The 16,460-nt window shown below is 38.5% G+C and overlaps 1 protein-coding gene across 1 annotated transcript in view; it reads left to right on the forward strand.

Annotated features, from left to right (window-relative positions):
• Positions 1 to 6,910: 6,910 nt before the first annotated feature.
• NEPRO (nucleolus and neural progenitor protein) overlaps positions 6,911 to 16,460 on the forward strand; it is a gene marked incomplete in the record, with an annotated part of 11,257 nt that continues 1,707 nt past the window's right edge. Inside the window, 7 exon segments of the mRNA XM_072401314.1 lie at positions 6,911 to 6,923; positions 8,650 to 8,804; positions 10,821 to 10,897; positions 11,663 to 11,794; positions 12,550 to 12,627; positions 14,690 to 15,027; positions 15,319 to 15,377. Coding sequence (XP_072257415.1) covers positions 6,911 to 6,923; positions 8,650 to 8,804; positions 10,821 to 10,897; positions 11,663 to 11,794; positions 12,550 to 12,627; positions 14,690 to 15,027; positions 15,319 to 15,377 — 852 coding nt within the window.

Here is a 16,460-nt window from a genome sequence, read left to right on the forward strand (position 1 = left end):
TTTTTACACTAATTCATGAAATCATATGGTCTAGGTAAAAAATATTAGCCTTAATATGAATTGGGTAGGGATTGCGCTATTTTTTAAGGTACTGCTTCTGATAGTCATACTTTATTTTGGGTCAGATTCCACTGAATTCAGGGGTCATCATAAAAGCCAGCAACTAGTATTTTTGGAAGAGTGTTAGCATGCATATTTCTCTCATTACAAATTTACTTTAAAACCTCCCGGGGAGCTCAAGGAGGTATCCAACCATAGGAGACTGCAGTGCATAAATGTTTGCAGTTTAGGGGTCACTGTAAGAAAACCCAACTGATTTTTTTTTATCATTTTACATATGTTTAACACATATGGCTGATAAGAAATGTGCAAAATGCCTTCAAAGTGATCTATACAGAAAGATTAGGAACTGCCATTGCTGACCTGTTTAAAAAATACAGCGTACCTGGATGGTGTTTCAATCTTCTGCTTTTTATTACCTTCTGAATCACTAACCCAGAATGAGTACACAGCTCAGAGTTTCAGATACTTATAGCACAATTTGTACCACAGTCAGCTACATGCTTGTTACATCTTTGTAAACGAAAAAATCACTTTTACATTCAAGCAATTAGAATTCTTAGAAGATGTACAGCGATGGTAGCTTTTATAATCTCTACAGGTACAGGTCCAAGTGAAAAGCAATTTACGGTGGTCTGACTTAGGATAAATGGATTCCGATTGGCTGACTTAATTAACTGCCTTTTGCACTTAACTCCTTGAACTGTGCATTGAAAAAGGTTACAAAAAGGAATATCAACCATTATCTTTTTACAATAAGCAGTTTTGAAGAAGATTGGATAATTCTGCAATGTGAAAAACTATAAACATCTGTTAGAAAATGGTACCCAGTGTCATTTTCTTTATTTTCAGATACACCAATTTGTTTTCGTATCCTTCTGACAGGGAAGCTGCTGATTATGTCATTTGACCAAAAGAAGGACTTACCCTGGGCAGTGTCACTGTGCCAGTCAATAACTCATATATATCCAGGGTAATTCTCATTCAGTACATGGACCTTTTCATGTCCCCTAGTGTTATGGTCTGGTATAGGTATAGGAAATAGCCCACTCATATATGACCAGGCTAATTCACATCCAGTACAAGCACAGGTAGTGGATAGTAGTTATCCATGATATATGTGAGTGGGCTATTTCCTATTCCTATACTGGACCTAACACTAGTGAGCATCATAAGGTCCTTGCACTGGACAGGAAATAGCCCACTTAAACATGAGCAGGCTAAATCTCATCCAGTACAAGTACCCAATTATTCCTTAGTGGTCATGTCAAATATTTGGATAGAAAATAACCCATTATATATAAGCAGGCTATTTCCCATCCAGTACAAGGACCTTTTTATCCCCCCTAGTGTTAGGGTCCGGTATAGGGATAGGAAATAGCCCACTCATATATATTCAGGGTAATTCCCATCCAGTACTAGTGCTTGTACTGGATGTAAATTAGCCTGATCATATATGAGTGAACTTTTTCCTATCCCTATACTGGACCTGACCACTAGTGTATCATAAGTTCCTTGTACTGAATGGGAATTGCCCAGGATATATATGAGTGGGCTATTTCCTATCCAAATACTGGACCCAACCACTAAGAGGCATCAAAAGATCCTTGTACTGGATAGGAAATAGCCCACTTATTTATGAGCAGGCTATTTTCCATCCAGTACAAGGACTTCATTATTCCTTAGTGATCCTTTCCAGTATTTGGATAGAAAATAGCCTGCTTATATACAATGGGGTATTTCCCATCCAGTACATAGACTTTTCATGCCTCCTGTTAAGGTCTGGTATAGGGATAGGAAATAGCTCACTCATATATATCCAGGGGTATTCCCATCCAGTACAAGGACCTCATTATTCCTTAGTGTTCAGGTCCGGTAAAGGGATAGGAAATAGCCCACTTATATATAACAATGCTAATTCCCATCCAGTAGACGGACCTCATCATTTTCTTAGGGGTCAGGTCCAGTATAAGGATAGGAAATAGCCCGTTCATTTAAAACAAGGCTATTTCCTTTCCTGTACAAAGTATCTGCTAAGTATCTGTATCCAGAGTCCACCAGGCTGGGACAGAAAGTAGGGTTGCCAAGTATAGGAAAGAGTGGGGATAGTGAGGTTAGGATGTTGGTCAGCATTACTAGTTTGGCGAACAAAGAGTTGTTCCAACAGTTGGATGAGAGCAGAGAGAGGGGGGTACACTATCATTACACCATGGCAATGTGAGGGAACAGCAATAGGTAGGGCCTGGAGTACAATTAGGCTGTACCACCATTTTCTAAAGTTTACAATGGATGAACCACAAAAAGGTGCCTTTATTCCATTTGGAGACCTCTTGACGTAAGCGATGTAGGAGTTAAGGACAAAAAGACACAAAAGATGTTTTGAAATATGTAATTGCATCTACAGCCCATTTGAAGGAGAAAGCAGATGCATGTTCAGAGACTTCTATAAAGGAGCAAGCTCTTTGAGATCCGACAGCATTAGCTAAAATTTAACTGCATTTGTATAAAAAACCCCCATAAAATGTCGGCATTTTGTCAAAGCAGCTTTAGCCTTATCAAGACAGTTAACAGTGCTTCTCTAGCTTCTAATAGTTTAAAGTCAAGGTCAGCAAAAATGAACTGTTTGTTGGAGGACTGTAGAATGTGAATACCTGCAAAAGGGATATTATACACACACCTGCTCTTATATACGCACACATGCTCTTTTTTTGCAACATGTTCCATGGCTAATCGGGATCCCCTGGCTGAAAGGTTTGTGTGCCGCCTAGACTGCTGGGTGGACATCTGGTGTAGAATTCTGCTCAAATAAGAGTTTTCATTGTGCAGTTAGATCTATTAATATCACATGGTCTCATAGCAGGCTCTCATAAGAGTGTCATAATTTGTCTCCTCTAGGAGATACATAAACTTGAACTGTAAATTGAATGGGTGCGTGGTCAGAAAGGGTGATGTTTCCAATGCCAGATTGTGTAAAAAAAAAAAAAATCTGTATGTCTTATCAGAAAAAAGTAAATCCTGATAAAAGACTTGTGAACAGTATAGTAGAATGTAAAATCCTTTGAAGGTCTCCAACCTTGCGAGATAGAGGCATGGCATACTGGTGGCTGGAACTCATTTACTTGGGCCTTGAAATACATTGAAGTCTCCTTCTAAGACACAAACTTCCTCTAGGAATCATGATAGGTGTCAAAGTGCTGTCTCAAAAAAATTTTTTGGGGGATGATTAGGAGCATAAACTGTTGCAAATGTAACTAAAATAAAACCAATGACTCCTTTCAGAAAAAAAAGTATTCTACCATCAGCATCCTAACTGGTATGACCATTGGTCTTTAAATTGCCAGCTGTGTTTAGAGAGTACAACTTTCACTTCCCTGGGTCTGGCGTCAGACGTGGACCCATGACATACAGGTATAGTATCAGTTTGTGAGTTTGAATAGCTTACTTCTCTTAAAGTTTATTTCTTGTAGAAAGGCAATATGTACCTTTTGTTAGCTTAAATCACACAGAAGAGCAGTCCACTTTTCAGGAATATTTTACCCCTTAAGTATATTTTTAATGGGACATGAGGGAAGAATAAATCAATATATCAAAAAAAGGGCAGAGATAAGAGAATGGGGGGATGTGGTGTAGAAGCAGAAACAGAATTGCCTAAAAATGGGAGAGGAAGGACTAAGCAAGGAGAAAAGAATCAGAAAAGGAAGAATATAAAATTTGTAAGAGTAAATATCTAAATGTAAGGAAATTCCCTTAATTCCCACCAAGCAATGGGACCTAGCTACTTGGGGGAGTTAGTTAGCAATGGCTAGGGTAAGGAGGCATGCCCACCCTGTGGGGCAGAAACCCTACATTAGACATTCAAAATTAAAGAACACACCTGCCCCTAAAGTTTAAGCCTGATACAGTAGTAAGATTGGGGAACATCAGAGAACCACATCAAAAAGATATATTAGGCAACTATACACAACAAAAAACAAAGACAGTAATCATCAGTAAATGAGAGTAAGCAAGTAGTAGCAAACTGTATGGCATTCAGTAATATCCAGGAGATGGAAAAAAGAAGCGGAGCATTAGTTTGTCACACTAAGTAGGAATTGTTACACCCAGTGCAGACTGTTCTTAGGCTTCCACAGAGTGACGAGGATGACCCCATTTGTATGTAGCATGGCAGGACTTAAAATTAAGTCAAGTAGCAGGCGCATCTTCAGTGTGCCTGGACATATGTAGCAGTAGGTGGATTTGACCACCATCAAAATCATATGGGCCTTCGTGCCATGCTTTTTACATACCTGTTACAGCAAAAACAGTGAACTCTACAGATCACATCACTGGGCATAGCAGACGACGGAGTCAGGGACCCGATCTCCAGCGCTGTCAGGGGTTTATTCAATAGGATATTGAAGATAGCAGTGATGGTAGCTTTCAGCCTCTGGCTGGCCTCCAACCTTGATATTATTTCTGCAGTTGTGGTAGAGGCAACCTTGGGTAGTTTCCTGGACGAGCTCTAAGTTTTAAAGAGTTGTATGAATTTGTAGTAAGAAATCCTTGCAGAGGGAGACACAGGATCACAGGGCCTGCAGGATGTGTGGGCACCATGTTTGATCTGGAGGGCCTGGGTCTCTACACCACAAAAATACTGTGCGAGACCCGTGCAGTACGGCTGCTTGGATTGGGCAAGAGTGCTGAATCTGCCCGACTTAATGGGTGGGTGGAACCGTAGATTTAAATGCTAAACAGTCTTGGTGATCCTTGGAGGAATCAAAATCAGAACCCCAATGCTGTCCAACTATAGCTGTGAAAAAAGAAAAAAAGTTAATTTAATCAGAACATATGAATTTATAATTCAATATAACCATAGAACATACAGTACTTGCTCAGAGAATCTGGGTATATATTAGTCTGAAATGACAAGAACTGGATCCCATCACAGTGCCATGGAAAGTGACAATGAGTTCCCCTAACCCAACTCATGTTTGTAGCAAAAAAAAAAAAGGAGACAAGCAAACAAACCCCCCTAATCTATATTAAATACCATTAACCTCCAGTAGTATTCCCGACTGTGACTCAGGGTGGATTTTACCTGCAAAATGCAGTAATCCCAAGTCACACCCGGGGTCAAATAAAACACTTACCTTGCTCCATCGGCGTCCCTGCAGGTCCTGGGGACACGTCCTCCTCCTCCTCCGATCTCCAGCCACAAACTAGAGGCGATTCCCGGGGACGTCGGTGCAAGTGTCGAGGTGGGTGGGAGGATCAGCGGGAAATTCAAATAATTTTGTACCCCCTCACCTGTCTCATCTCCTCCTGTACCTCCATATTACCTCACAACAAAATTGTTACCGGGAATAATGTGATTTATATGATATTGAGTGTGCTCAATCCAAATCTGAACTCAAAGTTTGTCTATCACGTACAGATTTTAAGTTATAGGCATGCTATAGGTGTTCAAATTGTTGGTAATTGGGTAATGTATTTTTTACATGGGAACATTATAACAGTTGCAGCTACCACTATGCCTACTGCCACCTCTGCTGAATCACGTCCACAGGTGGCATGCATGTTCCAGCAGCGGCTGGGCAAGTCAGTGAGCTGACGTCAGAAATAGGTATATAAGGCGAGATGGACCAAGGGCTTGTCTCTAGTGCGAAACCATCTTATTGGATAGTACAGCTAGGGCTATAGTGAGTCTGTTTTGAGTTAAAGATGAGTAGGCGCAGCAGTGTTAATAAACTGGACAATTTTTGCTACATTTGTGCCAATTAACCCCATGTGATCAACGCAAGAACCTAACCAACAGGGTGAGATTTGCCTACAAATATTACTTTGGATGTGAAATTGGAGATCAGGATAAAAGCTGGGCACCTCATAACTGGGGGCAGGTATGTTACATTGACCTAACACAATGGTTGAATGGGAAAAGAAAATGCCTTTTGCTGTGCCTGTGGTTTTGCGTTAGCCAAAAGACCATCACTTGGACTGCTACTTCTGTATGAGTAAAATTGCTGGGTTTTCCAAGAAGACTAAGTCAAAAATTGTCTATCCTGATTGGGAATCTGCTCTGAAGCCAGTGCCACATGATGCAGAGAATCCAGTGCCAGTCCCTCCTACATCTGTTGTCACTGACAGTGACATGTCGGATGAGGTTGATGTTAATGAATGTTTTGAACCCTAATTTGAAAAGGGTAAGCCACATTTTAGATGGGTAAGCCAATCGAATTTAGGTGATCCAGTAAGGGACCTGTCTTTGTCAAAAGAGAAGTCTGAACTGTTAGCCTCTATATTTAAGGAGTGGAATTTGCTACAAAAAGGAATGACAACTTCACACTTAGTCACACAAAGTTTGTAGGTTATTACAAGCTGGAAAATGACATTTGCTTCTGTACCAACGTGAGTGGTCTGATGATGGAGTTAGGTTGCGAATACATACCAGAGCAGTGGAGATTGTTCATAGACTCGAACAAAGCAAGTTTGAAAGCTGTATTGCTGCATAAAGGTAACAGAAAACCTTCTGTTCCTCTTGCTAATGCCGAGGGAATGAAAGAGACATAAGAATCCATGGAGGTCATTTTGAAATTGATTAACTATTCAGAACACAAGTGGAACGTTTGTGGTGACCTGAAGGTAGTGTCACTCCTTCTTGGCCTGCAGATGGGATATACAAAATATATGTGCTTTCTGTGCCTGTGAAACAGTTGTGATGACAGAAACCATTACAAAGTGAAAAAATGGCTACCCAGACCTGAACACACTGTGGGCCAGTAAAACTGAAGCATAAATCACTCATTGATCACAGAAAGTTTACCTTCTGCCACTTCATATTAAACTTGGATTAATGGAAAATTTTGTTGTTGCGATGGATCGTGATGGTATGGGTTTTCAGTATCTGAAGGACAAGTTTGAAAAAGTTATAACCGATGCTAAACTGAAAGCAGGCATTTTTGTTGGTCCCTAAATCCGCAATATGATGCGTGATGCCACATTCGGAGATGAACTCAACCCACTTTCCCTTACTGCCTGGAATTCACTTGTGCTAGTTGCACAAAACTTTCTGGGCAACCAGCGAGCTGAAAACCATGCTGAACCTCTTGAACAACACGCTAACAGCATACCGTCAACTTGGCTGTCGAATGTCACTTGCAATTCATTTCTTACATTCCCATCTGGACTTCTTCCCACAAAATTTGGGTGATGTGAGTGATAAACAAGGGAGAGGTTCCACTAGGACATTTCCGTTATGGAAACAAGATATCAAGGCCGATGCAACACCAACATGATGGGTGACTACTGCTGGTTTCTGCAACGGGAGACAGAGGAAAGCCACAAATGCAAAAGCAAGTGCCTAAAACATGTGTACATGTGTGTTGAACAAGGACTCAGGTGAATTATGTGTAATTGTATATGTTGTTGCAACATAAAACTATGTTTTTGTAATGTCATAGAACTATGAGGCAAAAGTTAGTTATGTATAGAGATCACATAATAACTGAAGGGCGAGAGAATTTAGCTAATTGTGTCTATACGCGTAATTAACTTAAGATCCTGACATCCTAGGCAGAATCGGACTTCAGATTTGGATTTAAGCGCACTTGATTTAGTATAGGACACATGGATTAGACCAAGTAGCAGACAATATTTATTTTTTTGTGATGCAGTGGACTATAGATCATTGTTGTTGGGATTCTTGGTTCTGCTCCAGTGATTACTTATGAAGTATGGGAATAGTGTAACCATTTCTGCTCTATTCGGCTTTAGTTTTGGCTGTAGTTCTCTTCATGTTTTCAAGGACCACTTCTGACACATAGAAGGGACTTCCAGCTCGATTTATTAAAAGACATGGTCACAGAATCAGATTGTTTTGGCATATAGGTGTTGGCCCAATGTGGCCAATTGGGTTATTTTTTTTTTATTTTTTTAAATTTTTGCATCTTTTCCACTCCAAGTCTCTGCAAGATAACAGGTTTCCCTCTTTCTAAGGCTATGTATACATGTGCAATAGTTCTTGCCCAATAATCGGCTCAGGGCTGATATCGTACTAGAATTTTGCGTTTGTACAGTGCTCGTCGTCCATTGTCTGAACGACCATCCTGCTGGATCCACGGACGATGGACGACAAGTGAAGAGGAGAGAGTGCAGTGGGGTGATGCTCCGTCATTCTTCCCCTCCCCTCTCCATGGAGCAGAATGGTGCTGTATGTACAGCTCTCGTTTTTGCATCATGCGGTTGTTAGTCATTGGAAAGGATTGTGAAAGATTGTTTCCAACAACAATTATTGCATTTGTGTACATAGCCTAAAAGTTGTGTTTACCTGGAGCTTAGCTCTCTCTATCCTTGAGTTGAAACTGGGGATACAGCTGCAGTTCAGATCAGTAATGTTTTGCTTCATACAGCAAAGCCCTTGTGTACCAAAAGTCCCCGCTCAGCTAAAAAAAAAGGTTCTGCGGAGAATAGTGCTAATCAGTGTAAAACATGAAAGTGCTATACAGTATTTCATTTTTTTTGTATGAACTTTTTTTCATGTTATTTTGTATGCAGTGCTTCCACACCATCCAGTAAACAATCTAAAAATTTTATTTATTTATACTTTATTATTAGAAACGCAACTCTTCAATCTTACAGAAAGTTGCCAAGAAGTCCGATTCTTACTGAAGAGCAAAGAACTGAATGTTGAAATTTCTACTCTGAATTCTGTGTTATACGTTTATCATCACCAGCTTGGCTACCATAAGCCATATCTTGCTTTAAAGCAGGTACGTATTGTCAAAAGGACCAGAAGCTATACAAGAAACAGGAAGTGAGAGAGAAAAAGGCTTTTGTGGGGCAGATTTTTTTATTATTAAAAACTAAACTTTATTTGATAAGCATTATAAAAAGCGTTTTAATTTGAGTGTATTCCTGAGTAGTAATTGGCATCAGGTTTTCTTTGTGGCAAAAAGTTTCAGCAAATTCACTTGTTCACAAATTCACAAGTTTCCCAATCCCCTGAAGAAGCCCCTGAAGGGCGAAACGCGTAGGCCGCAATACAAGTTGATTGCTGTAAACGATTATCGCTGTGACATGCTGTGACTACTCTATGCTCCTTAGTACAGTGTACCTATGTTAGCCTAGGGCTAGTGTAGGAGATCTCTGTTTAGTTTTTAGAATGCTTATCAAAGAAAGTTTAGTTTTTAAAAAAATATCTGCCCCACAAAAGCCTCTCTTTCTCTCTTTCACTTCCTGTTTCTTGAATAAGCTGGGGCTTACTTGAGTAAACTATTTCTAGTACTGGGTAACTCTTCTTAATGGAACACACTATCCGAGCAAGAGCTATAGTCATAGGATGACCAGAAAATCAGAACAGTTAAACAGAAATGTAATAGTTGCTGAGACTTCACTCAAAGGGCTCTATTTATAAATCTGGGAATCTGACCCTCCCTCATCGGAATCTTCCAGGTCCATGTGTTTCAATTGCAGTAATTGATGTTTGATTCCATGTTTTATAAGTAGACCCCAAAGGGTTTTAGAAGTTTTCTATGCTTGCATGTTCTGTGGTCATTGCATGTAGAAGAGCTAAATGAGTTTGTTTCTCCGCAAAAGGTTTACAATTAAAATGAGTTCAGTTTTGCCATCTGTGACTTCTCTAATGTTTTCAAGCCTAGTAATAATAAACATGGGATGAGTAGGCAATTTTAAAGTAACATGCAACCTATGCTTGTTTTATGTGTGTAATTCTATTGCCCATATTGATATAGTTAAGCTGTATAGCACGTTATCTATAGTTAACATTTCATCATGATTTTCTCTTTAAATTAACTTACAATGCAATGTTCCACTGTCCTGCATGTATTATTGCCTATTAACCCCCCTAGCATTCTAATTCTGTCTGTATTTCCTCGCAAAAAAGTGTTACATTATTTTTGCATGGAAATTTTTTTTTCAATCTAGGCTATAATTGTAATATTTAATACATTTATTAATGAACTTTAAATAAAAAAAATTGTGAAACCTGTAATAAAACTGTACAAAAGCATGTATAATTATAGAAGTTTTTTTTTTTTTTTTTTTAAAGTTTTAAGCGACCCCAAACGTGGCTTGGGATTACCGCTTTTTGCAGGTAAAATCCACCCCAAGTCACACTCAGGATTACTGATAGGGGGGTTATTAGGGTGCATTCAGTTTACCTATACAAGGTATTGCCTGTTCACAATGAATTGAGACAATGCAATGGCTTTATGACCTGTACTGGGCTTGTGCAGATCTTGCACCCAGGCCTGGCATTTATAGACTATACTCTATAAGGTCACTCATGTGGACTTTCCCCAGATGGAGTTCTAGCTGGAAAGTTTTCTCTTAAATACTTTCTGACATTCCATTACTAGTACTTCACCCTAAAATGTATTAGTTGTTTGTAACTAGTGGAATGTGCTTCTTGTGTAATAAAATAGTTGAGGTTAAGAGGCGATACCTCTTGCATGCAAAATTATAGTAAAAAAAAAAAAAAAATGTTTACAACTAATCCTAACTTTTTATGTATAGCTGATCTTTGACTGGAGCAATCATTTGCAACATACTGACATTGATTGCTAACTGTACGCATTTAGGGAAAGTTGTTAACATACATTTGTCATGTGTGTTTTGGGAACAAACTCTTGGCAGTAAGTTGCGTGCTAATGAAATTGTTCATTGATGGTCATGTTTTATGAGACAGATTTAGGTCTCCCTGCTGTCTGTTAATATGAAATTGGAACATGCAGCTTTAGTAGTTTGATTTTATTTCCGTTTCCTAGGTACAGCAATGTGTAAAGCGAATACGTAATATGGGTTTGGAAGCTTCCATACAAGAAATTATTGACTTATGTCCAAAGTAAGTTTGTTTGGTGTAAAAACCTTTCATTTTATTCTGCTGTATCCTATCTTAAACATTTCATAGCAGTTTGGTTATAAGCATTTCCTGTTTGTTATTTGTACCCGTTTAAAGTTGATGGTGAGTATAGAAAACATCGCTGTATAAATAGAAAATCTACTTGATTTTTGTTTTTTTGCCCCCTCAAATGATAGAAATTGTTGACAAAAGTGCACTGGAAGATTTTATTGATCAGTGTTACCAGTTGAGGAATTTCAGAACCTTTAGTGTTTTGTGTTTTTAGTAAGGAACAACAGTTTGTTAGCCTTTAGCCTGTGGAAGTTTAAAAGCTCTTCCATTTCTCAAGGCAATTACCTCAGCCTATTGGCGGCTGGCTATATTCTCTCACTTGATGTGTGTACATAACATTTAGTTCTGAGTATTAAAGAGTTAAAACCCTGTCTGTTTATTCTTTGATGTCTTTGCCTCATTGTAATAATTGTCATTTTCTACAACTATCATGGGAGATACAAAATTATTAAAATATTTTAAGTTTTACTTACTTATGTTTTACGTTTTGTAGGTGAAAAAAATTGTGGATAAAAAATCTGTAAATTGTCCAGCTGCCTTCATTGAAAAGTGGGAGGCTAGCCCAACCAAGTGAGGGTTTAAAGGGTACATTTTAGTCGTCATTGAAAGGTTGAACAACAATGACTCCTTTTGAACACTGTTTTTTTGTTACTGTTGACATTAATACCAAATAATACTTTATTTTTTTTTTCTTAGGAAAACTGAGTTTCAAACTGCAAATTTGTTCCGTGTTCCTAGCCAACCTATTATAGAACTAGTGTCTATGAAGATTTTGGGTGCTTGCAAGTTAATATTGCGTCTCATGGATTGCTGTTGCAAGGCCTTCCAGTATCCTTTTGCTTTGACGGCTTTCTCTTGAAACATTACAGACACTAGGCAAAGTCATTTAACATGGTCTGCCCATAGAATGAAAGAATGGATATTTCTTTTTAATCGTAGTATAGAATATGTGTCAAATCCAGGGGCAACATGATTGCATGGTCAAATGAGGATTTTAGGGTAGGAAGGCACCGGGTGACATTTCCACAGCTCACAGTACACTAGTGGGGTGGTCAGTTGGAAGAATGCCTCCTACCATGCTGACAATTACAAAGAATCATGTCCCCAAAACGTGGTAAGTGACCTGAGAGGCAGAAAATGATCATTGCTCAAGGAACCATCCCAAGCAACTTCTGGGGAAATCCTAGGGTTTTCTAGAATCCTGCTTGAGAAACGCTGGTTTAGGCCATAGCTTACCCTGAAACTCGCTGATTCAAATTAGGCCTAGTGCTCTTCACAGACAGCAACAAAAGTCTATACAGCGAAAAAAGTTAGAGCAATATTAGAAGTGAATAAGAAAACCTGGTGGTTAAATGAGCTATCCAATCCAGCTACACAATCACATTAGTTAACCATCTCATTTTCAATTCTGTCTTTTCTGGGGTGTGAAATTTTAAAAAAATTAGTTGTTTTACGCGAAAGCTTGTATAGTAGACTAGGATCAAAATTTCATAACAGTTTGTATCCTGCTTATTTTCATATGTAAAAAGAATGACAAGTGCTTTATCAATTTGAATATTGCTCCTTTATTCCAAAAAAAACAGCCTATGTTTGCAGCATGTGTACTTGGGAGAGTTTATAGTTCTAAATGTCGTCTTATTGGGATTGCTGAGCCGTCTATGGTTTGTAACTTATTCTTTTTTTCTGTTAACAAATGTCAGCCTCCTTTAAAATGAAACTAGACATTTAATGGTGATGGTCGTGCAGTAAGGGGGGGATGTTGGAGATTGATATTACTTTAATGTTATTATTATTAAAGCTGCCATTGCTAATCATAATGAAAATTGCCGGATTTTGTGGCTTCAGTTCGCAGAACGAAGTTGACAATAGCAGCTTGCATTATCCTATCAATGTTAGTCCTCTTTAAAACACATGTAAACCCATTACCCAAAAGTATTTGATCCCCTGCTGATTTTGTACATTTGCCCTCTGACAAAGAAATGACCAGTCCTACATAGACCTACATAGGGCTGGAATGGGCTACAAGACTATCGCCAACCAGCTTGGTGGGAAGGTGACAACAGTTGGCGAGATAATTCGCAAATGGAAGAAACACAAAAAAACTGTCAATCTCCCTCGTTCTGGGGCTCCATGCAAGGTCTCCCTTCGTGGAGTTGCAATGATCAGGAGAACAGAGACAAAGCTACCCAGAACTACACGGGGGGAACTTGTCAATGATCTAAGGGCAGCTGGGACCATAGTCCATAGAAAGCAACTGGTAACACACTGTGGCGTGAAGGCCTAAAATCTTGCAGAGCCGGCAAGGTCCCCCTGCTCAAGACAGCACATGTACAGGCCCGTCTGCAGTTTGCCAATGAACATCTGAATAATCCAGAGGAGAACTGGGTGAAAGTGTTGTGGTCATATGAGACCAAAATTGAGCTCTTTGGCATCAAAACCCAACTTGCCGTGTTTGGAGGAGGAGGAATGCTGCCTATGACCCCAAGAACACCATCCCCACTGTCAAACATGGAGGTGAAAACATTATGCTTTGGGGGTGTTTTTCTGCTAAGGGGACAGGACACCTTCACCGCATCGAAGGGACAATGGACGGGGCCATGTACTATTAAATCTTGGGTGAGCACCTCCTTCCCTCAGCCAGGGCATTTGAAAATGGGTCGTGGGTGGGTATTCCATCAATGACCCAAAACACATGGCCAAGGCCACAAAGGAGTGGCTCAAGAAGAAGCACATGAAGATCCTGAAGTGGCCTAGCCAGTCTCCAGACCTTAATCCCATAGAAAATCTGTGGAAGGAGCTGAAGGTTCAAGTTGCTAAACATCAGCCTTGAAACCTTACTGACTTGGAGAGGATCTGCAAAAAAAAGTGGGACACAATCCCTCCTGAGATGTTTGCAAACCTGGTGGCCAACTACAAGAAACGTCTTGTTGTGATTGCCAACAAGGGGTTTGCCACCAAGAACTAAGTCATATTTTGCGAAGGGGTCAAATATTTATTTCACTCATTACAATGCATATCAAGCTCTGACTTTTGAGCTCTGTGTTTTTGAGGGTTCTTTTGTTGTTATTCTGTTTCTCACACCTACAATAAACCTACCATTACAATTATAGACTGGTCATTTCTTTGTCAGGGCAAACATACAAAATCAGCAGGGGATCAAATACTTCTTTCCCTCACTGTATTTAAACATGTTATTAATAGTAGTATGTTTTTTAGATCAAAAATACCACAGTAAGAATTGCAGTCACATGATAATTTAGTTTAAAAAGCTTAATAAAACTTTTTAAAGTAAAAATAAAAATAGAAAAAAAGGTCCAAGATTGAGCAGTGTCATGTGGGGTGCTGTTGATGAAACTCTACTTTCCATGATATTGTGATCTGCACATACCATATCAGATATTATGAAGGTTTAATTTTTTTCCCATCTATATTTGGTTAGCAGGGGGAAATGTCTTACCCTCTCACCTTAGCAGCAATACGTAGGGGGGTGATTGAAACAGATATCTGTTTCCTAATTCTTGCTCAAGTCAAGGTTTATCCAGGTTTAGGTAAATCATTTGTTGGGCTATGAAGTAGATTTCATGGGGCAATTAATGGGACTGTTAGATGGCAGAAATAACTAAAGTTCAGCTTTAACTGAAGCAGAAAAGATTAGCATAACAAGTTGTAGTGCTTTAAAATGTCATGATACTTTATTTGACATACAATATTCTTATTTTCTAGGGTTATGTACCGCGGAGTACTAAAAAGGCTCATCTCCTTGTACAGTGTGCAAATACTGATTCAACTAGAAGTGTCGGCATTTCAAAAAATGCCATACTTTAAGGACTTTGAGTTCCCTGTCCAGATTGAAGATTACCTTGGCCCTGTGTTCACTGATTTGGTTAATAGAAAACTACCGAAAATGTTCTCAAGAAAGGGTTCAGAACAACTGCTGAATAAATTATTCAAAACTAGTGATCCAGTTACCAAGGAGTTAAAAACACCCAGCATTAAGGAACCAAAAAAAGCAAGAGGAGGGTCTATCGATTTGGGACAACAAGTGAAAAGAATAAAGAGAGGTAATAATATGACCATTTGAAATATGTAACAAAACGGGAAAGCCTCAAATGTAACTTTACTTATCTTTCTGCTGGGTAAACAGAAAACAAAGTAAAAATTCCATTCTATTTGGGTATTACGTGTGTGCAGCTGTTTATAGCAAAGCTATTTTTTCAATGGTGTAGAACTGTAGTAACAGAAAATACATGATTCTTTGTTTATATTTGTATGTAAAAAAAAAATTGAATGATAAAAATATGTATCTTATTTAATTTGTGTAAAAATTGTACCTTGTCCTTTGTTACATGCAGATACACTTGGTGACTTTGATGTGAAAGCACTGCTTGTGTCAGAGAATAACTATTCCCAGGTAAGTAAAACTAATATTTGTACCTGACTGGAGATCACATTTCAAACTCCTTTGTCACACAAATTCTTGTGCATCTAAGAAATTAGGGTAGAACTGTAAAACATATTTACCACACAAACAGCTATCAGATAATCTCACTTTTATGTTATATTTTTTTATTTAATGTACATCATGATTAATATATTCAGAGAAGATAGCGTTTTATTGTTCACTTGGTTGACTGTTGTGAAGGGGTTTCTCTTCACTATGGAAATGATTCTGTGATCATCCACCACTGTTGTCTTCTGTGGACGTGCAAGTCTTTTGGCATTGCTGAGTTCACCAGTGCTTTGTTTCTTTCTCATGATGTACCAAACTGTAGATTTTGCAACTCCTAATATTGTAGCAATTTCTCGGATGGGTTTTTTTGCAGCTTAAGGAGGATGGAGGGTGTTTCAATCAAAATTAATTGTGGTAATGTACAGAACCAAAATTAGAAAAAAAGTTGTCTCTGTCCAAATATTTATGGACTTAACTGTATTTATGTGACTTGACCATCTTTAGAGAACAAAGGATAAGTTGTAATGTGGAATGTATGCTGTGTTGCTGTTCTAGAAGTTGGTGTGTATTAAGACTTGTAACTTCCTTGTTGAGTCCTGTTAGCCACCCTCTGTGCTTTTAAATATAGTATATAAATAAAACTATATTTCTAAAACCACCTACAATGACTAAGGAACAAAACTGAATGTATGAAAATGTTTAAAATACACAAACTCATTAAGGAATTATAAAATGCAAAGCATTCCAGTCACTATAAGGTCCATTAGCCTAGAATAAAGTGCAATAGGTGGCAATAGTTTGTGAACTATCAGAAATGGAAAAACAGATGCAAGTAATTAAATAAGCATTGCAAAACCTTCAGTTTAACACATATAATGAATCCATTAAAATCAATTAAAACGCATGTCAATGTGCATTTATTGTGTGTCTGTTGAATTCAATGAAAATGCCCGTGCCTAAATGAAAAGGTATAAATGCCGTGTAAAGTATTATAAACTCCAATAAATGCCAAATTATAAAGTGACACTGCTTGATTAGCATAGC

Source organism: Pyxicephalus adspersus, chromosome 1 (assembly GCF_032062135.1).
Source record: "Pyxicephalus adspersus chromosome 1, UCB_Pads_2.0, whole genome shotgun sequence".
Classification (NCBI taxonomy): Eukaryota; Metazoa; Chordata; class Amphibia; order Anura; family Pyxicephalidae; genus Pyxicephalus; species Pyxicephalus adspersus.